This window comes from Gracilinanus agilis, chromosome 4 (assembly GCF_016433145.1).
Source record: "Gracilinanus agilis isolate LMUSP501 chromosome 4, AgileGrace, whole genome shotgun sequence".
Lineage (NCBI taxonomy): Eukaryota > Metazoa > Chordata > Mammalia > Didelphimorphia > Didelphidae > Gracilinanus > Gracilinanus agilis.
Window position 1 is genome coordinate 405,132,971 of NC_058133.1, and position 27,044 is coordinate 405,160,014.

The following is a 27,044-nucleotide window of genomic DNA, read 5'->3' on the forward strand; positions in this document are numbered from 1 at the left end:
TTCCTTTTCCACTAGTTTTAGGCAGATAACTATTTATTCCTAAATAAATAATCTAAATATTAAAAAAATGATGGATGAGATGAGATCTGAGTTGAGCCTTGAGAGATGGACAAGATTTCCACTGACAAAGGAGAAAGAAGGGTGTTACAGATTGAAAATCAGTTAGATGTGGTGCATGTAGATAGAATGCTGAACTTGGAATCAGAAAGAACTGAGTTTATGGCCTACCTCAGTTACTTAATCACTATTTGACCCTTAGGCAAGTCATTTTTCCTCTGCCTCAGTTTTTCATCTTTAAATTTGGGATAATAATAGTGCCTATCTAACAAAGTTGTTCTAAGGATTAAATGAATTAGCACAGGAAAAGTGCTTTGCCATTCTTAAAGTGCAATATAAATGAGATGATGGTGATGATGATGATGATGATGATGATGATGATGACGACAGTTACAACATTTGTCAAACAGTGTAAAGATTGGTCTTTTTTTATTTTTATTTTTTAAAAGTCTGATCTAAGTGAGGGAAGTGTTCCAGAGTAGTGGAAAAGAAGATTGGGTGGGTGGAATGTGGTCACAATTTCAAGAGACTTGAAAAATAAGTAGAGGAATCAGTCTTTGTTATTCACATTATCTCACATCATGAAATTTTAATGCCTATCTCAGGTTTACCTCTATCATTATCATACCATCTCCCTAGAAAATATGAACATAATTTTTTATAGTTACTGTGTATAAAAATCTTGATGTTTTCATGGAGCTGAAATTTTACTGTTATTTCCCCCAAGTACAGAGGTACATATATAATGGTTCTTCGCTTAATATTTGCTGTTGATGACAAGGATTGAAATTTACCCCCAAAAATATAGAATATAAGCATGCATTTTATTAGACTATGACATTTTTAGGTGTGATGCTTATATTGATTGATAAACTAGACGCTAATTTAGCATTTGGAACCTTTGACTTTTCTTTATAATTATTAATTTTCATATTCCTCCAATTAGTTTCTTATTATTCTTGTTCTTTGCTTATTTCCTTATTTCCCATTGGCTTTTATGAGCAGAGAACGTTATATTTTAATTATGTTGTATGATGCTGTGTATGAGGCTTGAGGGTTTAAGGAGGAAGGAAGACCTAGGAGAAATAGCATTTTGGATCCTCGTCTTTTTTGGCTAATTCCTTTTCTCTTCTCCTCAGTGGGTATAAACCACTCAGAATGTATATGTTTGCTACTCAGAGTTTTGGGCAGAATTTCTGTGCTAATGGCTCACAACCAGTCAGCTAATCAGCAATTATTTATTAAGATATTGTTCTGTGCTCAGCCCTGGATACAGAAATTAAAAAAATAAAACATTTTCTATTTGAATTGAATTTATATTCTAATGTGACAGAGAACAATTAAATATAAAGAAAATATCATATATCTGAAGAATATAAACACAAATACATTCAAAATACTTAAATATCAGTCTGTTTGGAAGGTAGATTCTTCACAATTGAAGGATTAGGGAAGGTTGCATGTAGAAGGGACTGCTATGCTCTCTTGAATCAAGAGCTGGCATTCAATGATGCAGAATTAAAGAGGAACTGAATTCTAAGCAATCAGTCATTTAACATTTTTAAAATACACACGTTAGCCAGACAACAAAATAGAATCTTATGAAGAACCAAGAAGGCCAGCTTGGCTGGAATGCAGAATTTGGGAGGAGCCATACTATTTAGTATGTTTAGACAGGTAGTTGGGGGCAGGTTTTAGAAGCATTAGAAATCCATTGTAGTTGGTTGAGTAATGGAAGCAACTAATCAGATATGTAATGAAGGAAAATTATGTTGGTAGCTGTGTGTAAAGTAGATTGGAGTAGTAAGAAATTTGAGGCAGACAAACCACTTAGGTGGCTATTGTAATAATCGAGCCTAGAGAGTAGTGAAGGCTTGAAATAATGTATTAGTTAAGTATGTGAAGAGAGAGAAGGTTGAATGAGAGAAATGTGAAGATAAAAATGTGAAGATTTGACTCTTCGTTGCATAGGTGGGGTAAGGGAGAATGAGGAGTCAGTTATATTGATGAGGTTATGAATTTAAGAGAGTGGAAGTATTTTTTACAGAAATAGGGAAGTTTGGACAAGGAGGGGGTTTAAAAAAGATAAATGGTTCAATTTTGTTGTTCTTTAAGTCATTTCAGTTTTGCCCAGATCTTTGTAACCCATTCTGGGGTTTTATTAACAAAGCTATTGGCAAGGTTTGTTATATCTTTCTCCAGCTCATTTTATAGATGAGGAAACTGAGGCCAACAGGATTAAGTGACTTGCCCATGGTCACATAGCTAATAAATGATGAGGTTGGATTTGAACTCAGTTTTCCTGACTACTGGCCAGGGGCTCTATCCTCTATTGCACCTAGCCACCTCTGGTTCAATTTTAGACAAGTTGAGTTCAAAATAATTATAGGACATTGGACTACATATGTAAATCTGAGAGTTAGTAGCATAGAAATCATAGTTAAATCTTTGACAGTTTGTGAGGTTACCAAGAAAATATATCATGGGAAAAGAGGGCCCAGGAGAGAACCTTGAGGAGAACTCACATGTAGAAGTTTCAGCATGCGTGATGTGCCATCAGATTGAGCATAGGGCATCTCTACTTGGATATCCTTTTGTCCCCATAAACTCAATGCATCCAAAATGGAACTACTGAGATTCCTTTCCTAAACCTTTCTCCCTTTCCAGTATTTCTGATTGTGGCACCAAATCACTCACTAGAATAACCCATTTTGGTGTCATGTTTTCCTATCTCTGCAGTTTTGTTCATAAAACTTCTTTCACCTGAATTGTCTCTTCAGTTTCTATGCTTTGTTTCTATCTATTAAAACCTATAAGGGCAGCTAGGTAGCTCAGTGGATTGAGATTCAGGCCTAGAGATGGGAGGTCCTAGGTTCAAATCCGGCCTGAGATACTTCCCAGCTGTGTGACCCTGGGCATGTCACTTGACCCCCATTGCCCACCCTTACCACTCTTCCACCTAGGAGCCAATACAAAGAATTTAAGGGTTTATAAAAAAACAAAAAACAAAAAAACCCTATAACAATTCTTCAAAGTCCAGTGTAAATTATGGATTCTCCATGAAATCTTACCTAATCCTTCTAGATGGAATTTTTTTTTTTTTAATTCTAGGGGGCAGCTGGGTAGCTCAGTGGATTGAGAGTCAGGCCTAGAGACAGGAGGTCCTAAGTTCAAATCTGGCCTCAGACACTTACTAGCTGTTTGACCATGGACAAGTCACTTAACCCTCATTGCCTAGCCCTTAATGCTCTTCTGTCTTAGAACCATTACAAAGTATTGATTCTAAGGTTGAAGGTAAGAGTTTAAAAAAAAAAAATCTCATACTTGTACCACATTCTAACATTGTATTCTGTAGTTGTGTGGTTTTCTTATCATCAGAATTGGAGTATAAACTTCTTGAAAGCCCTACCCTTCTTTCATTCAGCCTTTATCCAATCCCAGACACTCATTGAATGCCTAGTAAGTGTACAATTGAATTAAAATGTGAAATTATTATCAGAATTAGTAGATTAATTATTACAATTATGTTTTAGATAATTCTGCATTGGGACATATGTATCAGTACCAAATAAACATAATATGTAGTTTCAAGTATTTTTAATAGATAGAATTCTCTTTTTCTTCATTGCTTATGTTAATTGCTATCATCAATATTCCTAGCCACAGGGTACAGGTAGACCTTTTTTCATTTGCATTTCTGTTTATTGTCCTAATTCCTTGAAAGATGAGGAGTAGCTACATAGGGGATGCCTGGCTTTTTTGGTAATCTTTTCTCTATTTAAAATCCAAACTTTAATATATGTTACATTTATACACCACCAGGACAATTGATGATCTTTTTTGTTTTAGTCATGCTCTGAATGAAGGTTTTTCCAATGTGCTATTATTTGAGGCTTCTTTTATCATATAGAACTTAGAAAATAATTACCTTCTTTCGAATCTATATGACATAATTACAGAAAATTGCTCTTATAGAGGAAAATTATAGGGCATGAAAAGCACAGTAAAGTAAAAAGCTATTTTCTTTCCCAGGAGTTCTATCTACAGATCAACAATATGTCCTTTCTGAAATAAAGAAGTCTCTTGTTAATATAATGTCATAATCTTGTCTACAACTTTTATGAAAACTACTGTCTCCTCAGAAAACTACTTGATTGAGCAAAAATTTCCAAAATTTTTTTTGTCATTTTTGTGAATCATATAGTAGAGATCTCTTTAAATAAGTAGATCAAGAGTCTAGATGAGCAATTGCTTGATAGCAAAGGTTAGTTTAATGGACACATCACTTTAAATTAATTGTTCACCATCTGGTGTGTCTTCTAATTACTATAGCAACTCCAGCCTCATAAATCACATTGTCTCATAAAAAAGATGGCAGTAATTTACATGTATGTTTCTTATTGTAGTCAACATCTGGTATGTTACTTCTTGATTCAGGCATAAAGAATAAAAGGATAATGTGCTCCCTTAATGTGATGGCATGAACTCCTAAATAATTGTATTTTTCTCATGTACAAAGCATGAATTTATAATAGCAAACTCTACGGGTTTTACCCTTATTCTAAAATGCTCTTTTGGTGCAGTTGTAAAGTCTTCTTTTCACTTAGATTCCTCCTTTAGTGACCATACAACATCAGTCATAAAACTAGCCAATGGCTAAGAGAATAGCTTAGTTTATGTAGAGGTGAAATGAATATTTCTATTTGAGTGAGCATTTTTCCCTTCTAAGGTCCAGTGATATTGGGTAAGATGAAAGAAACAAATATTAGAATCAAGTGGTCAAAAGAAAGTCAAGGATAAGAGAAACTCCTCAAACATTCCAATGAGCAGATCCCTCCTTGTATTCAAATACTCTAGGTATACCTCCTACACCTATTACCTTAGGATTGAAATGGCAGTGTTTTCCCTAGGTCAAAACCATTTCTAGATTTGAAATGAAAAAAATGTTTTCAAAAATTTGAAATGAAAAAAAAAAAAAAAGTCTTTCCTTCTAGCTATACTCCAGTGCCTTATCAAAGTGTAAGGGTAACACTGGGTCCTTAAAGGCAATGTCAGCATTGCACAAGCTTTTATTTATTCATTTTTTTGAGGTTCCAATAAGCTTGGGACACTTTGAATGTGATCCTCAAAAGCAAATTGTTTTTTGAATGCCATAGTATTTAGTAAGTACTCTGGACTATATCTGTGAATGTGCCACATGGTGCTGAATCTTTTTGCCATGATACCTTATTAAAAAAAAAATAAAATTATAAAAAATAAAAATATAAAGTGGCTTTCAGTCCTTTAGAGCTTTCTTTTATTTATCTAATTACATTGGTCCATAAACAATGATTTGAGCCCAGAATTGAAAAGGAAAGAAGACAAGTCTACATTCTCTTTGGGAAACTGCACAGTGGTTTTAATGACTATAATCTCCCAGAAGCAAAAGTCCATCTGGTGATAGTCTGTGCCCAAGGGTCATAGAATACCAGTGTCTCAACAAGATAAAATTGAGGGTCAGCCAAAGGACAGTGGAAAAGCACTATTTATTCCAACCAAAAATTATATAGATAAAGCTATGTAAAGGATATAACCTGAGAGGTCTGACCATAAAAGAAGGGTACAAAGGTAGACCAAAGAATATTCATTAAGTGACCTATATACTCCTCTAGTCTCCAAGCAATATCCAAAAAGCTAGAGTTAAGTAGAGTCAGAGGCTGAGGCCTGGAGTAATTGGAGTCAAATTTGTGAAGGGATTTAAATGTGTAAAATGGAAGAGCTTGTCCTGTATTGAATCTTAGAGATAGTAGGAAGCCACTAGAATTTATCGAATGACATCATCAGACACATATATTCTTATTTTGACATAGTGTTAAAGCTTTAAATAGTTCCAAATGCTCTTTCTTATCATTTATGTTTTTAAATCCTCCAATCTTTGACCCTTAAGGTTAAGATTTGTAAATATGTAGTTTTCTTCCACACTGAAGGCCAAAGAAAGACTGATTTCCTTTTTATCTCCCTTTTGGTCTCTGGTGTGGCAAGATTTTTGAATTGTCTGGAGCCTTCATCTACTTTTGTTCCCTTTATTTCTTCACTTAAGAAACAAATCTCTCTACTTTCTCATATTTTTTTTTGTTTCTTTTCTCTTATATTTACTGTCCCTATTCAGTATTTTCTTTGTTGTTATTTTTCCCACCCTCAAAAGGAAAAAAAAATCCTTTTAAAAAAACACACCACAGTTCTATTCCTTTCCATCTTCTCTCAGATATCTCTTCCCCATAAGTCATAAATTATTATAAACTCAACCATATTTAAGAATTCTCTGTACTTGTGGTCACTATACACTATGTAGTCCTATTCCTTACATTATACATTTTAAAAGACTTTAGGATTACATTTTAAAATGTTAAACCATCGTCCCTCACTTGAGGAATCTTCTCCTAGTCAACAGATTTTCTTTTTTTTTTAGAGGAAATGAAAATTTTGTTGTTTTTCTTGGTTTGGTTTGTTTTGAGTAAAATCAGTAGGGGGGGCAGCTGGGTAGCTCAGTGGAGTGAGAGTCAGGCCTAGGGACAGGAGGTCCTAGGTTCAAACCCGGCCTCAGCCACTTCCCAGCTGTGTGATCCTGGGCAAGTCACTTGACCCCCATTGCCCACCCTTACTAATCTTCCACCTATGAGACAATACACCGAAGTACAAGGGTTAAAAAAAAAAAAATCAGTAGGGCAGCAGAGATTGCTTAGGAGACAGTGCTTTTCTCCTGAGTCTTTTCCAGTCTGATTTCTAAAATCACAAGTAGTATTTCTGAGTTTTAAAATTTATAGAGATAAGGGTGGCAACTAGGTAATTCAGTGGATTGAAAGCCAGGCTTAAAGATAAGGTCCTGGGTACAAATTTGAATTCAGACACTTCATATCTGTTTGATCCTAGGTAAGTCACTTAACTTTCATTGCTTACCCCATACCACTTTTTTGCATTAGAATCAGTACATAATATTGATTCTAATATGCAAGGAAAGGGTATTGATAGATAGATAGATAGATAGATAGATAGATAGATAGATAGACAGATAGGTTGATAGACAGATTGTTAGTGTAAGGGGGAAAAGGGGATTTGGGGCTGAATATATTAAAAGGTTAGGTCACCAAGGAATTGAATAATTATCAACCCCCAAAATGATTTTATTGATTTATTTACAAAATATAGGAGAGAGTGGAAGTAGGGAGATGAGAAGGGTAGAGTAAGAGATTGTATGGAAGTCTTGGCTTTACTCTGGCAGGGCTCCAGAGGCTCAGCCAGCCTAAAAGTCAGTTAACAAGGAGTTTAGCCACAAGGGCTTCTCCCAATTTAGGGAGCCTCCTGGAGGCTAGTACCTTCTGGTAGGTTAAAGGAGTCATTCACCATGTGTAGTTCTAAGAGAGATTTAAGAGCAATCTCACCAAGGTCTCAGGGTCCCAGGTCCAGGGCTCCTCTGGGTCCCAGCAATGAACAAGACACCTCTGGCTCACTCAACTCTCTCTTTTTAAAGGGGCCTATCTTGCGTCACTTCCTGTGACCTTCTCTTAGTTTACATGTCCACTCACAACAGACGCTTTTCTTAGAATTGCCTATGAGGCAGTCAGTAAATTCTGATTTGTCACTTGTTCTAATATATAATGGAAATATTGAAGAATGACAATGAGTGGGTTGGACAAAGTGAATTGATTCAATAAGAGTTTCTTATGTAGCTAATAAGTTTTAAGACACTATGCTAGGCACTGAGAATACAAAAAATAAAATTAAAAACATATTGTTCTCAAGATACTTAAATTCATTTCAGAGGAAATGGCATTCATATGAACAAAATAAGTAAGATTCTTTTGAAGATTCGACAAAACACTAGCAAATAAGGGGAGGAGAAGCTTTTCTGAGGAAGTGACACCCAAGTTGAGAAGGCAGAAATATTGGACGGTCTTTCTAAATGTACAGAGAAAGACGATAGAATGCCAAGTTTAGAGAACAGCTTTCAGGGTAATTTTAGAGAACAGAAGAATGTGAATACATGAGGGTAATATGAAGTAAGTCTAGAAAACAAAACTGAAGTCAGTTTGAAGAACTTTAAATTCCATTGTGAGGTGAGATGGTAATCTTAAAGACCATAGAGTACCACTGAATAATTTTTTAATAAGAAAATGACATGCCTTATGAAGATTACTTTGTCATCTTGCAACCTGAATGAGAAAAGAAACAAGTAACAATGAGTTCAATTGGGAAGTTCTTATAATAGTCCAATTGAAAGGTGAGGAAGGCCTATATGGGATTGGGAGTAGAGAGAAGCAGTTGGAGGGAACACAAATTTTTTGGAGTTAAAATTAACAAGGAAGTTAGAAGTCATGTTTTTGATACTTTTGTAAAATGTAATGCAAAGGCAAGTGATTACACACAGGGAGAAAGGAGAGTAAAGAGTTAACAATTATTCTAAGGTGGCCCAGTGCATTTAGAGGCAGGCCTGCAGTTGGAAGGACCTGGGTTCTAACCTGGCCTCTGACACTTCCTTGTATGACTCTTGGCAAGTCACTTAACCCCCATTTGCCTAGCCCTTCTGACTGAGAATTGTTACTAAGATAGAAAGTAAGTATTAAAGGAAACGAATAGCCCTAAACTTGAGAAACCTGACCAATTAGGATGGTGGTTCCCAATAGAAATAGAAGGGCTAAGGGAGAAAATATAATGTTGCGTTGAAAACATTATTAATGTGTGTCAGATCTCCAGTTGGAGATTTTGATCCCCTAATCTGGTTGTTGCCCTAGACTTCCTTGTTATCACTCATGAAATGTCAGCTCTTCAGCTACTCTTAATGCTTTTTAGACTCAAGCCTGGGAAGATATTATTTCTGAGTTGATTTACCAAAGGATCTCAGTAAAAAAGGGACTTAAATAGTACTTTGAGCAGGAACAGCCAAGGATTAGGAATGGAAGTATTCTCATCCTTCCTCAAGGGACTTAGAAATAATCTTGGAATATGTTTACAGAAAATTTAATTTGAATTCTATTATTTGAAAAGATAGTAACTCCCTTTTCCTTTAAGTTTAAACTACAGAGTTCTTTTATCTTTTACCTTTGTTTCTTTCATATTTTTTTCCATTTATTTTTATTTTCCATCAATAAAGTAATGGTGTCTGACTAGATTTCTAAAGGCCTGTCTAGCCCTTGATCTATGAACCTATGGTCATTCTTTAGAAGTCATATTTGAATTATTTCTTATTACTATTATACAAAAGTGTTAAACAATTTTTACCTAACTTTATATGTTCTTGCCTAAAGTTCCTTATTCTGATGAAGCTATTACTACAATTTTAGTTCCATCTGTCTGTCACTTTCTCTAAATCCATTATTAGTCTTCCTTTTTTGTAAGCAGATGGTTTTGTTGAATGCAGATTCCTCCCCACAACCCCTTTCTGAATAGCTGCTGGAGTGGAGATAATGCAATAAATTGTAAAAGAAAGAACCTTTTGAACAAAAAAAAATTCATATTAAGCAAAGACAATAAGAGTAATGGACAGTGTAGAATGTTTTGTCACATTATAAAGAAATTGTGTGTTTCAATGCCAAATTACTTAATGATTGATTTTTGAAAGTTCTCCTAATCTGAGAAAGATCAATTAAGCACTGAAATTTTACACTAGTCAAAAAAATATTAGCATGTAAAATATCCCTTAAAGAATTAATTGGATTGTAAACATACACAGATATCAAAGAACTAAAAAGTATCTCTATCTTACAGGGGACTTTTAAGAGCTATTTTATGGCTTATCTAGTGTCATTTTCATTTGATAAATATAAGTAAGATAATAAAGTTTACATTTTAGCAACATGAATTTTAACATAAGATTAATTCTCAAAGATTAAGATCTTGAAAGAATTAGATTTTATTTTCTTCCATATACTTTGTTCTCTTTACCTTCACTACTCTTCCCACTGTTCAGAATTTCTCCAGCATGCTCATTTTCTTTATATATCTTTAACTGAAATCTCCGTCACAGTGTTTTTCAATAAGTTGTTTCAGGAGTTTTTTAGGGACTGTGGTAAAAACACAAGTCCATCAGAATGTGGGCTATCAGAATAGTGGGAACGACTTGGATTTGAGGTCAAGAAAATCTAAATGTGAGTCTGCTTCTGACACTTTGTAGTTCTTAGACTGTAAACAAAGTATTCAACACCTCTGAGCTTCGGTTCTCACCGAAGCTCATATTTACTTCACTTAATTATTATAATACTCAAGAAGATAAAATATGTAAAATGCTCTATCTTATTGTAAGCTATTGTTATTACAGCCAAACTAAACTATATTTCCTTAAACAACAATTAAGTATGGCATAATAGAAATCTCAGTGACCTTGGAATCACCAGATCTGAGTTTCAGTTGTACTATTTATTAATAATGTGATCTAACTCGAGTCACTTAATCCAAGTCTCATTGTTCTCATATATAAAATGGGAATGCTAATATTTGAATAATCTGAATTTGAGAATTGCTGTGATAATAAAATATAATTGCATACATTGAGCAGTTTGTAATTATGAAGCCCAATATAAATGTAAGTGATTGTTATCATTTCTTCTGCTGAAGAGATAAAGATAGGGTTTCCTTTTGAAAACACATGTGCCTCAATTTGTAATTTTTGTGCGGTCTCAAAAGTTTTGTTGCATACTTTTGCTACTAACCATGCCTGAGGCATTAAATATGCCTAATATACTTAGGTTTATAACTACAATTTTCTGGAAAATCCAGAAACCCAAAAGTTGTTTATTTTTCCTCAAAATATTGTGATTATAGTAAGGATCTGACTTTGGATAGATGCTAAGAAATTAAACTGCCTCTAAAACATTATGTATGAGCCCCATTGTGGAACTGGCTGGCAACTAATCATTTACAATATGAAGGTCGGGTAGTGACCTAAAATGACCTAAATCACAGCTTTATGGCTAAAAAAAAAAATTCCCATATTTTTGAAAATTAAAATAAGCAGAGCTAGATTAATTTGAACAAATTGAAGGACATGATTTAGTTTGGAAAAGCATCTTTTAGCTTATTGTTGCTCATGACTAGAAATTGGGAATGAAATATAAAATTACTAACATTTTATTTACTTGTATTCACTTACCCGTGATTGTTATAATAAGGATTATGTCAAGTAGTTTTAAAATTCTCATCTAGTTATGTAAACAAGTAGTTATAGTTCACAGATTCATAGATTGAAAATTGGAAAGACTGGAAGTACCCTAAGAAGTAGACTAGTCCAACCATGCTCATTGTATAGATGAGGAAACTGAACCATAGAAAAGTTTAGTTACTTCTTGGATTTGACCCATTTTGCTTGACCATAGGTTCACTTTTTTCCATTTTCCATTTTTGAATTTTGACCCCTTTGTATTTCAGAGGGCTTTAGTCATGCTGATTCCTGAATCAGTCCACCTATAGCTCCTCAGAATGAGAAGAGTGGATTCTGTCTGAAACTGTGGGGTAGAAAGGGATATTTCTGGTTGACTTGCTCTTTTTCACTGCTTTGACTACTTTCTCTTTAAATGCCTTCTAGAGTGTAGTGGAAAGAATGATATTTCGTAATGAACCACAGAAGAGATTGCACAATAGGTTAATGGACTTGTAGATGCCAGAAATATCATAAAAGTATGGGAACTCTATAGTTGAGGAAGAGATCAGAAATTATTTTGAATGCAAAATCTTCTGTTCAGTTTTCTTAAAAAAAGGGGGGGGGTTGTGTTTTTTTTTTTGAGTTTCCTACATGCTGTACTGCCATTTTAGGAAAATTAATTTTTTCCATTTGGTCATTATGGCAAAGTTGATGGTATTAGCAGTTTAAATTTCTTTAAAGATAAATACAATTTTCATGGGTTTTCCTGTTACATTTAAATGAAGACATTTTTCGAGCTGCTAAATATTGAAATATTTCTTTGGGTTCTTCTATTACATTTAAAATAATGATATTTATATAGTGTTTTGAGGTTTACAAAGTGCTTTACATTAGTTATTTCATTTGATACAATTTCCCTAGGAGGTAGGTGCTATTATCTCCACTTGTACAGATGAATAAAAATACAAACAATAATCTAAAATGGTTTATTGAATCCATTTAAGTATGTAAATTTTTTTCTCAATATAATAAAATTCTGAAGTCATCATAGACTCCCCGCAATTTAATGATCTAAGTAATCTTCTCACTCTAAAAAAGGATACTTCTTGATTTAGCCCAGAGTTCAGATTAAAGGAAGAAATATCAAGGAGATTCTTTTTGCTCTTGTCATTTGCTCTTGCCCCTCCAAGAAAGCAGATACTCTTTGAAGGCTGATGTCAGTCATTTCTATTTCAGCTACTTTTTAGGGATCATCTAATCCACTCTCCTCATGCTTAAATGAAAGAAAGATTAGACTCGTTTTTCATGTCCTCAGGAGGCCAATAGGTACAAGGGGTAGAGTGGCAAATTTCCATCTGATCTAAAGAAAACTTTCTTAATTGTTAAAGCTATCCAAATTTGAAATGAACTCCCTCAAGAGATTGTGAGTTCTTTTTTGCTTGAGGTAAAACAAAAGCTCATTATGTTTGCTGGACATGTTCTGGAGATATAGTTTTTAAAAGATTTATTTAAAACTTGATGATCTCTATGTTCCATTTGAACTCTGAGATTCTGATCTCCAGATGTACATATTGAGGTAAGCCAGTCCAACTATCAGCAATATCCTTTCCCTTATAATGCATAGTATTTCTCGTCATAGAATTGACTCCTGAAGAAAAAGCCCAAAAGATTGCAAAAGCCATGCGCAAACAGTCTTCAGAAGTGAAAGAGAAGTGGGAGAACCTCAATGCTGTTACTAGTAGTTGGCAAAAGCAAGTCGATAAGGCACTGGAGAAACTAAGAGACCTTCAAGGAGCCATGGATGACCTGGATGCTGACCTGAAAGAAGCTGAGACTGTACGGAATGGATGGAAACCAGTGGGAGATTTACTTATTGACTCATTGCAGGATCACATTGAAAAAACTACAGTAAGTGTCTCAGGGTACAATGATAATCTAGGTGTTATTGTCTTTTCTCACTTATACTTGTCTAACTATGTGACTCTAAGAAAATCTGTGCAAGATTTAGGGCTGTCCTTGAAAACTCTAGATTTTGATTTGGGGATATGGAATTTCCTAGTCTCTTTCCTTCTTAGAACATGGCCAGAAAACAGCTAAGTATTCAAAAATGATAACAGTTTTGCCTTCCATTTACATACTTCTTAGGGAAATTATGCATATGCCAAATAGTAGTGATTTGAACTTTAATGATTCAGGACCAACATTGGGAATTGCAAGAAAATCCATTAAACGGCCAATAAAAAAAAGTGAAATTTGCAGTAGTACAAAATAAATAGTACAAAAGGGACAGGATTTAGAATGTATATGATTTTATTTTGGCAAAAGATCTCTACAATTTAGACTTTTTTAAATCTACCTTCTTACCTGCATTTTCTCAGTGGTTGAATAGGGATGGGCTAATGACCCAGAATGTATTTCTTCTCTAGGGAGAAAAAGGTATGTCTAAGGCAGCTCCTCAGGACAATGGCCTCTAAATTTGCTTGATCACCCTCAGGAAAACAATTCTAATCATTCAGTTATAATGTGTGTATTATTTGCAATGTATGTCAGTGTGTAACATTTATAATATTTACAAATTAAATATATGCGTATATACAGGGCACCTACATTGCACAGTGGATAGAGTGCCAAGCATGGAGTCAGGAAGACTCATCTTCCTCAATTCATATCTGGTCTTGGAACCATATTAACTATGTGACCCTGGGCAAGACACTTAACCCTGATTCTTGAGGTTTTCTTAACTATGAAGTGAACAGGTGTAGGAAATGGCAAACTAGCCCAGTATCTTTTCCAAGTAAAACACAAATGGTTTCAAGAAGAATTGGACATGACTGAAATGACTGAACAACAACAATACTACTATGTTACATCTATTGAAATGCTTACACAAAAATAGATATTAACAATAAGTATTAAAAGTAAATATGAAGTGATAGTTGATCCTAGAGCCAAGTCACTAGGAAATCAATGAATTATATTGAGTAGAGACATAATATGGTCAGCCCAGCCCTTTAAGAAAATCATTTTGACAGCTGTGAAGAGGATGGGTTAGAGTGGGGAGAGAGTTCAGACAGGAATATCAATTGGGAGACTATTGCAATAGTGTACATGGGAACAGATACAGGCCTAAACTAAGGTAGTTTCTATATGGGTCTGGGCAATTGTGAGAAATAATTATAATAGTTAGCATTTACATAGTGATTTGAGGTTTGCAAAATGCTTTGCAGATATTATTATTATTATTATTATTACTACTACTATAACCATAGAAGATAGGTAGTCTTTTACAGTTGTGAAAACTGAGGCAGACTTGCCCAGCTAGTAAATTTCAGAGTCTGAATCTGAACTCAGGTCTTGACTGTGTGACCTAGTGGTTGGATATGTTGATGTGAGTTGAAAGAAAGTGAGGGATTAAAGATGGGACTGGGTTTGAAGAAATCATAACAATTAGAAGATTGGTACAATAATAAAAAAAAAAGTCTGGAAGAATAATAGGCTTTGAAGTAGATTTTGAATCATATTGTAATGATTTTTGAACAATATTAGGATTCAACCATTTCAATTTATCACCAAAAAATGAACTCAACTTTTGAAGATTGCCAACAGGTGATGAAAAGGGGATCAGGGAAGTACTTTGGAATTTTCCTAATGGCACCTGCAAATCTTCTATGGGTAATGGGTAGATTAGGTAGGTTTTTTTCCCCAGAGGTGTATAGAAATAAAAATTTGGGAAGGTAAGGAATTATCCTAGCAAAGGGAACAAAGAGGAATGTTAAGTGATAAATATAGGTATGTTATGTTGAAGACAAGTTCCATTCCCTATCTCAGTGGTGAAGGTGAGAATGATGAGAATGCCACCTGTCTTGCAGCCCTCCAATTGGTCGATCTTTCTTCCCCAACCTTCATTGGAGGTGACAAAACAACTTTCCAAGGGGGTGGTACCTCTTTTTTTGAGGTTGCTGACTTAAGGCATGAGAACTTAACTAAAAAATTCTGTTTAAAACCATTTACTTATAAACTGAGTAGGCAGTTGTGGTGTGAGATTAGGTGGTAGTAGTATGATTTAGACGCCATTAAAAAAGACCTCTCTGCCCCAATTTATTTTCCACTCTGACCCTGTAAATGGTAGTTGGAATTCCCTAAATCCTTGCAGATTTTATTTGTATTATTAAACTTTACTGTTAAAAGCATAAATGTCTTGGTAGATAGGATACATATATAATTAATCATCAATAATTTATCTCACGTTGCTTTAGCTAACTAGAGAATGAAACAAACTAAGTTTTAATTGTTGAAAGAAGTCAGGAAAGGTCCAGAAGGTGAATTGACAACCCTGCTGGGAAAGATAAAAGTTAATCAGTTAGAGTTTAGCAGTGGCCAATCATCTGGTCATGAGCATTTTTTAACTTATGCTGGAGACATCTCCTTGGATGACACAAGTTTGTTTCATTACTGAACCCCAAGCCAATGTCTCATTAACTTGTTAGAAACTTTGTGAGTCTGTGCTCCCCTGCCATAATCTGCTTACACTCTAAAAAAGTGACACAGAGTAGAAATTCAGTGAAGGTAATTTTAACATCTCCTCATTTGCCTTTTTATGTTACCTACCACGTATGATTAAGAATAAGAGCCAAATTTTCTTGAAAACCTTGATTCACTTCCAGAATAATCACTTTCTCAAGGCCCAAAACATTTCTGTGGTTGTAGTTTGAATTAGCCCTATTTTTTTGGAAAAAAACTTAATGTCTAAGAATTCAATTCTTATATAGAACTTTGGCATTTTTTTTGAATTTCAATATATTCTTAGTTTTAAAAAATGACAACTGACAACTAGTTATAATTTGGAAAATGTATTTTAGGTTTATGAGATTGTTACTATAGGTGACATGGTTTTTCCACTTATTTTCCAAAATAAGATTTTTTTCTACAAATATTAATCTTTGTTGCTATATGTGTATATCTTTTATATCTTATTGCATGTATAATATGTAATATTTGTGTATCCGTTATATGTATATGTACATATGTTATGCAAATAATCATTAATGATTTCTTTCATATACTGTCAGAAATGTTGCACTGGGGAAAGAGATATTGAGAAAAGAATTGGGGGTATTATTTATTTTGTGGAAAAGGGATATTCATCTCCTTTTCAAGATGGTTATGGTTGCTTTTATATACCTATCTCCAAAAGCTTCTTTTTAAAGCTTGACATTTAAGTGGGTTCTAAACAAACTGATATGAATAGTTCTTTGTTCTGGTATTAAGAAGCCATTTGTCTTATCTCAGGGACATTTTTGATAGAATAAAATTCTATTAACTTTTGTTACCATTCTCTCTCTCTCTCTCTCTCTCTCTCTCTCTCTCTCTCTCTCTCTCTCTCTCTCTCTCTCTCACCCACACACACACNTATGTATATGTACATATGTTATGCAAATAATCATTAATGATTTCTTTCATATACTGTCAGAAATGTTGCACTGGGGAAAGGGATATTGAGAAAAGAATTGGGGGTATTATTTATTTTGTGGAAAAGGGATATTCATCTCCTTTTCAAGATGGTTATGGTTGCTTTTATATACCTATCTCCAAAAGCTTCTTTTTAAAGCTTGACATTTAAGTGGGTTCTAAACAAACTGATATGAATAGTTCTTTGTTCTGGTATTAAGAAGCCATTTGTCTTATCTCGGGGACATTTTTGATAGAATAAAATTCTATTAACTTTTGTTACCATTCTCTCTCTCTCTCTCTCTCTCTCTCTCTCTCTCTCTCTCTCTCTCTCTCTCTCTCTCTCTCACACACACACACACACACACACACACACACACGCACGCACGCACACACACACACAAGTTGGCAATCTTTAGGTAGATCTGAATGTAAAATGCTGCTCTTCTCAGGAGTCCATTCTTCTAAATACTACTGATTATAGGGGATTTCAGGAGAAACTGGAATAATTGGATTGTCCAGAAAGACTCCATTTTTTTCCAATCACTTTTTTTTAAACCCCTTACCTTCTGTCTTAGAATCAATACTGTGTATTGGTTCCAAGGCAGAAGAGTGGTAAGGGCTAGGCAATGGGGGTGAAGTGACTTGCCCAGGGTCACACAATTAGGAAGTATCTGAGGTCAAATTTGAAACTTGGACTTCCTGTCTCTAGGCCTGGCTCTCAATCCACTGAGCCATCTAGCTGCCCCCTTTCCAATCACTTCTGACTTGTTTTAATAATATTTAGTAACAATCTAAGTCACAGCAGGCAGTTACTTTCATATGCTTATAAATACAAATTGTTTGATACATCCTTTCAATTACCAATAAAACAACTTTTATTTTAAAGTAATGTTTTAAAGGTTTAGTTGGAGTTAAATTTCTCTTCAGTAAAATATTTAATTGAGTAATTGTAATTCATATCATATTCCTTTGTCTTGAAAATTAGTTTATGGTATGTCCTTACTTCCAAAGAGAGATGTTGAAAGTTTTGTTTAAACTGAGATTTTAACAAAAGTTTAGGGATAAAAAGGCCACTTTTATTAAATGATGTATTACTGAATCTCATAGGGCTAAATAATCTTTAGATAGATTTTTTTTCATTTTTCCCCATCATAGTCTGCCTACAGTAGACTTTGATTGCCAAGAAATTATCAGAGCTATAATAGTAATTCTCTCAATAACTCATTAGTTACTCATTTGTGCTCCTGCAAGAATTTTGTAGCATTACCTTTGAACTGAATTTCTAATGGGTACTAATTGGGGCTATGAAAGTAAGTAGGTGATGATCTTCTCCCTTCCTCACATAGTTATGATATTTCTAGATTTAAGGAGGAAAATTTCTATTACCACTTGAAGATAGTTGTACCACTTATAAATCCTGCCTAGTAATCATCTAGATTAATATTAGACTCTTATTACTTATGCAGCACTACCTATAATAAGGAAATTCCCTACTTTTAAATAGATTATATCCTTGATATTTTATTCTAAGTTATTTCTTTGGGATTTTGAACACATTTCCTGTATTAACAGTGGTATAAATGATAACAGCTTCCCAGTACTACCCCACAAAAATTTGTTTAACTTACTACTTAACTGAATTACTATTTGTTAGTAACTTAAGTGGTAGAAAAAATACAATTATAATAATATAAATTTTGTATATATACATATAATATCCTAAGTATATGCTCTCTTCAAAATAGAAATAATCTCTCATTTTTCTATGATGTAAAAGCATTTATCACAGTTCTGCCTTATGGTGTTATTTTTTACCTTCTCTCCTGTTATTTGGATTGCCCTCTGAAGATAGCATTCATCTTTATTTAGAAAAGTCAATAAACATTCATTAATTCTCTACTATGTGCCTGGCACTTTGGGAAGTGCTTGTTATATAAAAAGAGGCAAAAGACAGTCCTTTCCCTCAAGGAGCTCCCAATAATGTCCTGCATAGTACTTTGTTCATAGTTATTGTTAAAAAATATATGGCACATTAAGTTAAGGATAATTAGACCTAATTAGAAAACAGTGTAGATGTCAATAGAAACTCTGGCATATTAGAATTCTTGTAAAATTGAACTGTTTTGAAGACTACAAAGAAGAAGGGGAAAATTAATGAAACAAAGAATAGAAGAGAGCAATGTTCAAGGTAGAATCTAATCGAAGTTATATTTTAAATATGGATTATACAAAAATATCCATTGAGTTAGCAGCCCCATTCAGCACAGGGCTATATTTGTCATGCCTTTTTTGAGTGTACCACTATAACATTTTTTTCCTCTTAAAAATTCCCTTCCCCTTTGGGGAAATAGAAATATGATGTTACATACTTTTATAGTCTTTTCAAATGGTCTTCACCTTTTTATTTTTAATTCCAGGCATTTAGGGAAGAGATTGCACCAATCAACCTAAAAGTTAAAACAGTGAATGATTTATCCAGCCAGCTGTCCCCTCTTGACTTGCATCCATCTTTAAAGATGTCTCGGCAGCTAGATGATCTTAATATGCGATGGAAACTTTTACAGGTATGACTTCATTTCTTTTCCTTTTGGAAAGATATTCCTTGGACTTCTCTCCCTTTCTCCTCTTTTTCTCCAAGTATTTTTTCCTTTTCCTCTTTTCTATTATTTTACTGATTGTCTTTGTCAATAATTTCAGCATGGAATCAAATGAATTATTTTTTAAGTCAAGAAAAGTTCATGTAGCCTTTGCTGTGTAGCACTTTTAGCAAGTGCTAAAGATGCAATGAAAGGCAAAAAAATAATCTCCCCTGACCACAGAATTCACAGTCTTATAGAGGAAAAAATACTTGAAAATACATACATATATAATTCACAAGTGAATGTTTTATATATAAATATATAGATAAACATAACACATGCATGAATAATAAGTTGGAGATTATCTCAGAGGAAAGGTGCAATCCATAAGGGACCCAGTAAAGGCTTCTTTCTAAAGCTATAGAGTGGGACAACCACTGACTATTCATTTGTGTGCTGATTGCCTCATTTCCAGTGTGTCATGTGTTAAAAGGTAAAGGACCCCAACAATGTTAAGCGCAGTAAAGATTTCTAAAACCCAGCAGGAAAGTGACGTGAAATATTGGGGAATTTATTTGTGTGTCACACTGTGTTTTAAAGCTAAAAATTGTGACTAAATGAACAAAATAGATGTTTCCCAAGAAAAAATTTCATGATAAATTGGACTTTCTGAATTTATTTGAAGATATTGACAAAATAAGGGTGGAAATGTACAAATATTCTTACATAGTTGGTGGATATGATAGTTAATTCATGCCGAAATTACTTGGGGATAGTAAGAAAATATTTAAGCTGCCATATATACTTTCTTTGGGAATAAATACTAAAAACAAAAAACTTAAAAACAAAAATGCTTTTTTTCATTGGATAGACATTCTTATAGTCCAATCTGATTTCCTTCCCATTCTCTTTTTCTTGCTTCTCATCTTAAAAGATAAGAAATGAGGGAATATGTAATTTTTGATAGAAAAAACATTCTGTCACCTTTGTCTCAAATGCTGGTACACAACTCAGGTGTGAACTTCTAAGTGGATATTGGAGAGAAATCTGCGTTAGGAGGCAAAGTTGTTAACACTACAGAAACAGCTTTTTTTTGTTATTGTTTCTCCAAATATAATGAATGGTTCGTGGATGGTTTCAAGTCATAGTGTAATTTAATTAGCCCTTGAGGATGAAGCCGGACCCATCAAAATTCAGAGAAACACATGTTCTCAAATGTTTCCCTCTTAGAAAGGCAGCTGTGAAACTGATGATCTAAATATAACCAGCTGAGTACAGATATTTAAACTAAGATAGGAAATTCTCATGAAAAGAATTGCCATTTCACTTGCTCCCTGAAACTAAAATGGAATGCAAAGTATAATTGATATAAAGGCAAGAGACCTGGATTCTAGGTTTCAGCTCTGCCCCTAACTATCTGCCTTCTGATGAGTTTCTTAACTTCTACAGTCTCCAACTTCTTAATCTGTAAAATGAGAGAGTTAAACTATATCCTCTCTAAAGTCTTTTGCTGCTCTATAATTCCTCTACCTCTCACTGGCTTCCTCTTTTACTTCTGTGAAGTGAATTATCTATCCTAGTAGATATGATAAAGTTGTTGAGGCAGAATCTGTAGAACCATAAGGATATCCTGTTTTGCCAGATTTATATCTAAGGTTGTGATTATAGTTTTTAATTTTTTCTTCGTAATAAAGAGAATTCTGTTTCAAAACATGTATTTTGTTTTTCTTGCATTGATCTTTATAGGTTTCTGTAGAAGACCGCCTTAAGCAGCTTCAAGAAGCCCATCGAGATTTTGGACCATCTTCTCAGCATTTTCTCTCCAGTAAGTAGTATTAAGGATGATAGAACTCATAATTTTACTATTAAATTCTTGTTTTCTTTCACTTAGAAATTCTTCTATAGCTACTTAATTCCTTAATAATACAATTAATATCTAAAAGATTCAGTATAGAAAAAATAATAATCTCACTATTCTTTAAACTTTCTTTTAAGCAAACTATTCTTCTCTTTCCCCTTTTCTTATTTACTCCAAAGCTTACTATGGAGCCTGGAAATCCCTGGGAAGATTTTTTTTCCCCAGAAAGGTTATCCTTTTCCCTTCCTGGTAACTGACTTTCTCCCATATCCTTACCCTTGCTGGAGGGAACCACAATCTTTGCTCTACTCCAGTATTTAGACCAGCGGTTCCCAAACTTTTTTGGCCTACCACCCCCTTTTCAGAAAAAAAAATATTACTTAGCGCCCCCTGGAAATTATGAAACTATTTATTGAACTCAGAATAGAATGTAATACCAAAAAAAAAAAGTGTGGCCTCCCTGGTTTGCTGCAGCACCCATCAGGGGGCAGTAGCGCCCACTTTGGCAATCACTGATTTAGACCTTCTTCACCCTTTCCCTTCGATCTTTGCTTCTATGCTTCCTGAGTTATGGGATAGACACTGTAATGAAACTTAGCATTTACCTTAACATTGAAAGAACCCTTATAACTTTTTGACTTTCCATTCTTTCTGCTCCTGAAGCCTCCAATACATTTCATTTTTACCATTTGTAATGTGAAGTCTTTGAATACAGGAATGAAAGTAAGAACTGTCTTCTTTTTCTGATTATTTCCTTTGTGCTTAGCATCATTAAGCTCCTATTGAGTGCTCCATTCATTCATTTATTAATTTATTTTGGCTGATACATTAGCTTACACAAAAGTCACTCAACATTTCTTTCATCTAATAGCTTATGGACAGAAACCAAAACTCACATGGATTAGCATTATGAACTTTTGCCACCGAAAAAATAATTTTCCTATTTCACCTTTTCTACCTAAGAATAGCTATCATTAATTATCATGTAACTGACCATATGATTTCACAGTTACAAATCATTATTATTTCAGAAATAAAATCCAAACCTCACAAATCTCTTTTTAAACAACTTTCCCATTAAGAATGGAGAAAATGGGGGCAGCTGGGTGGCTCAGTGGATTGATAGCCAGGCCTAGAGATGGGAGGTCCTAGATTCAAATCTGGCCTCAGACACTTCCTATCTGTGTGACCCTGGGCAAGTAGCTTGACCCCCATTGCCTACCCTTACCACTCTTCTGCCTTGGAGCCAATACACATTGCTCCAAGACAGAAGGTAAGAGTTTAAAAAAAAATGAATGGAGAAAATGGGCATATTCAGCCTCGAAAAGTGAAAGAGATAGACATTCAGAATAGCTGTCCTCTGATTCAATTTAGCAATCATTTGATATTGTTCACTATGTGTTAGGCATCATACAATACAGAAATATAGTTATAAAAACAATTAATATTTTTAAAAAGCTTTCATGATACTATCAATATATTTAGGAAAATGGAATTGTATTATTGTTTGTATAATCTGTTTAATTCACGTTTTGTTAGGTAAAGTTTCAAACTTTTGGCATGGCTTGTTGTCATGTTATGAAAAACTTGTCATGTTGTGACTTCATTTCTTGCCTTTTCATGATTTTTAATACTGTTTTGGTTATAGCCTATATCTTTAAATCAGTATTTATTTTCTCAGTTGTTATCACTAATTAGAATTCAATATTTTTAAAGTACAACCTAGGTTCTACCCTTTTCTACCACTTGTGTATTTCTCATCATTGTGACTTATTTTATTTGGATTTTCCCTAGTTTATTGATCTAGCATGGTTGTCAGTAAATTATACGAGAATATATTAATATTAACAATTTTCTGCTTGTATTCTTTTACCTTAATCTTCTATTATGGAATTCAGCTAACTTATATGAAGATTAGGGCATTTTTTGTTGCTTGAGTACTGAAACGTAAGATTATTGTCTAAATTCAATCTTGCTTATCTTGATAAAGAAAACCATGTGCTAATTTTTATTGCTTTTAGTTTAAATTTTTACTATTTACATAAGCTCAAAGTATGCTAGCATTTAAATAAAATTTAATTTTTCCAAAAGGAATATATTTCATAATTAAATATTAAAGAAGAAAATAATAAACTAACAAGTATTAGAGTCTGGGTTATAGTTCTTTATATAAAAATTATTTAATCACTTGAATGGATCTCTAAGCTTTGATTGACCTGTCATTTGTGAAGACAGTGAGCAAATCTGAATTCAGGGGTGATCAAGAATGAGATTATGAAATTCCCTGTGAATTTACTTGTGAAAATTCAGCTCATTACCTTTTACTGCCTAAAACTAGAGATACTAATTGAGGCTGAGGAAGTTAGTTCATTCAAACAAATAATTAAAGTTGAAAAAGGAGTATAAATAGGACCTTAATTAATTTACTAATTGATCTCCCCTGCCGCTTACAGTCTTTAGCTGCGTTATTATTTGGACTTGAGCCATAGGTTATGTAAAAGTCTCATTTGGTTAAACTTTGGAATTAACACTAATCCATTAGTCCTGTGCCAAAAAGAAATCAAATGGTTTTATGAGTAATTTAATTTCCAATCTACTACACTCTTGCTTTCTGTTCTGTTCCCTTTTTGGTGTTTTTTTTTTTAATAATAAGGTTATTTTCTGATGAAGGGAATTGTCACTACAGTTTTTTATAGACTACTACTTATAATGTGAAAGGAAAATGTAGTGAACATAATATGGTAAGAGCTTCAATGGTAAGAGCTTTTAAAAAGTATCCCATACAATTTTAATGAAATAGCATTTTCAAGAGAGTATTTGACTGCCACTTGTAGTTTCTTGCCTTCTTAAAATTACTTGAAATATAGAAGCATACAGCATTCTCTCAAAACCAGGCTAAGTAAAGCAATAAACAATTATATACTTCAAAAAATGTGCCAGACTTCAGACTAATTTACTAAAGTGTAAATTATGAGGTTATAATTTGTTAATATTTCATTTAAAACTGTTTGAGACCTAAAAGATCTAATTAATTACTTTTGTTTTAAAAAAACCATCAAGTTAATTTGTTTATTTCAATTTTTACTTTTTGATTTCATATTAATATTTTTAAGAACTGTATTTTCATCTGTAGGAGTATTCTAATTCAGACTATGTTTCCTCCTATAATTCACTAGAGTTATAGGACTTCTTGTGACCAAACTCTACCAAAAACATCACTCTTTTTATCACCAGGTAATAACGATTTTCCTTTGACCTAGCTAGGTTAGTCTTCTGATAAAAGAGAGCCAGCGTACCACTGGGGGAGTACTCAGAGCTTTTTCAGCTTGAGAAGCTCAGAGCTTATAAGTATAATCTTCCAGTATCTAGAGTCATCTTCACACCATGATGGGGCATCAGAGTAGAATTTCAGGAGTTTTTAATTTCCATTATTATATAATTGGTTGGTGCTCCCTATGTTGAAATACTCCTGCACTCCTTAAGCTCACATACGGTCAAATAGGTAATGTAGAATTTAGTTCAGTCATTTTCACTCATGTTTGACTCTTCTTGAAACCATTTGGGATTTTCGTGGCAAACATACTAAAGTGTTTTGCCATTTCCTTCTCCAGCTCATTTTATAGATAAGGAAACTGAGACAAACAAGGCCAATTAACATGCCCAGGTTCATACAGCTAGTAACTGTCTGAGACCAGATTTGAATTCAGGAAGAGAAATAAGCCTTTCTGACTCCAGGCCTAGCACTCTATCCATTGTGCCACCTAGCAGCCTAGATAATATAGACAGCCTGAAAAATTATGACCACAAAAATCTAGTTGAGTATTTCTCACAAAGATATAGTTGGTTTTAATTTCATCATTACCTTGCATATTCTGGGAACAACATACTTCATCATAATTTCTCAAAATATACATGCTATTCGTTTTTTCAGATTGGAAACCAGAAACATTTTTTTTCAGCTTTCAGTTAATTATAGCATGTCTACTCCCTCTTTGGGGTAATAAAGTATAAATTGTTTGTTTTTGAATTACCTCAAATAAATCTTTGACACCATACACTGTATCACGCTTTAATCTAGCTGATTTTACAATTACAGTTACAGAATTATACACAACTACAGAAACCTTGCAATGGGAGCACTCTCAAATTTGATATAAAAATCAGATCAGTTGCTTTGAGTGATCTGTAGAGTTTTTAAGCTCAGTGTTATAATGTCTTCTTTTGTTTCCTCAGCTTCCGTCCAGCTTCCGTGGCAGAGGTCTGTTTCACATAACAAAGTACCATACTACATCAAGTAAGTTTCCTTTGGTTCTCTTTAATGGTAGTGTGAAAACTTCATGGCTTTAACTGCCAAGATTCAGTTGTACTATCTTGAAGGAAAACGAATTTCTAAAAATGTGAAAGAAATGGGTGTAAACATCACACTGACTATTCTCCATCATTGCATCAAAAATGTTTTTTTTTTCCCGTTAATGAGTAAAATTTTATACCTTCCCCATAAAAGATATGAGTTCAAAATTCTCCTGTATGGATTATAGATCATATCTTGCTATCATGATAATATTAACTATGATAACAATTATAATAGATAGTATCTTCAAGATTTCCAAGTGCTTTATATACATTGTTTCTTCTGCAAAATGTTTCTTCTGCAAAATGCAAAAATGTATAAATTTTAAAGTTCCTTATAAATATCAATTATTAATCTCCCTACCTATGGCGATTACATAAGCAACTCTCATCTATCCCCTCCCTTTGTCTTAGTGCCCCAGCTTCTCTCCAACACACACAAATATATATGATTTCCAGCTAAACTCATTCTCTAGACTCTCCTCCATTGCACTCTGGCGCCACTGGACAACTCTCCTAATTTCCTTCATTTTGTCTTTGCTTAATAGAATGTAAACTCTTTTTCAGTAGAGACTGTCTTGTTTTCTTATGGTTATGTCTTCAGTGCTTAGCATAGTGCCTGGCACATATTAAGGACTTAATAAATGTTCTGTCTCTTTTTGATAGCAAATAAGAATTTACTTTTAAGTAAATTTTAGGCAGGGATATTTTAATTAATGCTTTTATTTCTGGGAAATTGGTTAAGCAACATTTTTTTAGGGCAGTCAGAAAAATGAACATTTCTTTGAAAATTCGGAGACAACATGATTGCACTATTTTTATTTTCACATCCACAACTTTTTATCATGGCATATTTCAGTAGAAAAATTTTGTTCTGGAAAGGCGTGTCTTTGCCTTATCTGATGAATATGTTTCATCACTTTATTGTCTAGATTTGCCAAAGCTTCTAAAAAAGCTTTCTTCTGGGGGCAGCTGGGTAGCTCAGTGGATTGAGAGCCAGGCCTACAGACGGGAGGGCCTAGGTTCAAAGCCGGCCTCAGACACTTTCCAGCTGTGTGACCCTGGGCAAGTCACTTGACCCCCATTGCCCACCCTTACCACTCTTCCACCAAGGAGCCAATACACAGAAGTTAAGGGTTTTTTAAAAAAAAAAAAGCTTTCTTCTTCCATAAAATTCTGAAATTCTGGAGTTCTTAGTAGCAAATGCCTCTTGCATGATTAATTTGAGATATCATATGATTTAGAATACCTGATTTCATTGTTCTCACTTTGCCAGGTATCAGTTGAACTATCTTGAGCAAGTCACTTAAAATCTCAGGGTCCCTAGACAACTCTCTAACAGTACTACAAATTACAGGGTAGTGGGCAGAAATTATTGGTCCAAATAATAAAAATGGTTTTCCCCTTATGTTTGGGCAATTAAAAGTGAGATATAATTGACAATACGCATTCTGCTAAAATTTTAAATATTTTATTATTAATTAATTGTTAATTAATATTTTCGACAAGATGTTGACCAATTTTGACAATCACCCTCTCCCTCACTTTTTTTTAAATTATCAAATCCAACCTTGTTTTCATTTTCTCATTCTTCCTTGTCTGCAAAATGGACATAGATGATAGTTATACTATCTCCTTA

The 27,044-nt window shown here is 33.8% G+C and overlaps 1 protein-coding gene across 1 annotated transcript in view; it reads left to right on the plus strand.

Moving 5' to 3' along the window:
- The window catches only part of UTRN (utrophin), a 674,836-nt gene that overhangs the window by 524,656 nt on the left and 123,136 nt on the right, over nucleotides 1-27,044 (plus strand). The window contains exons 55-58 of the mRNA XM_044675452.1: nucleotides 12,807-13,075; nucleotides 19,036-19,182; nucleotides 20,944-21,022; nucleotides 25,289-25,349. Coding sequence (XP_044531387.1) covers nucleotides 12,807-13,075; nucleotides 19,036-19,182; nucleotides 20,944-21,022; nucleotides 25,289-25,349 — 556 coding nt within the window. The remainder of the gene's footprint in view (nucleotides 1-12,806; nucleotides 13,076-19,035; nucleotides 19,183-20,943; nucleotides 21,023-25,288; nucleotides 25,350-27,044) is intronic.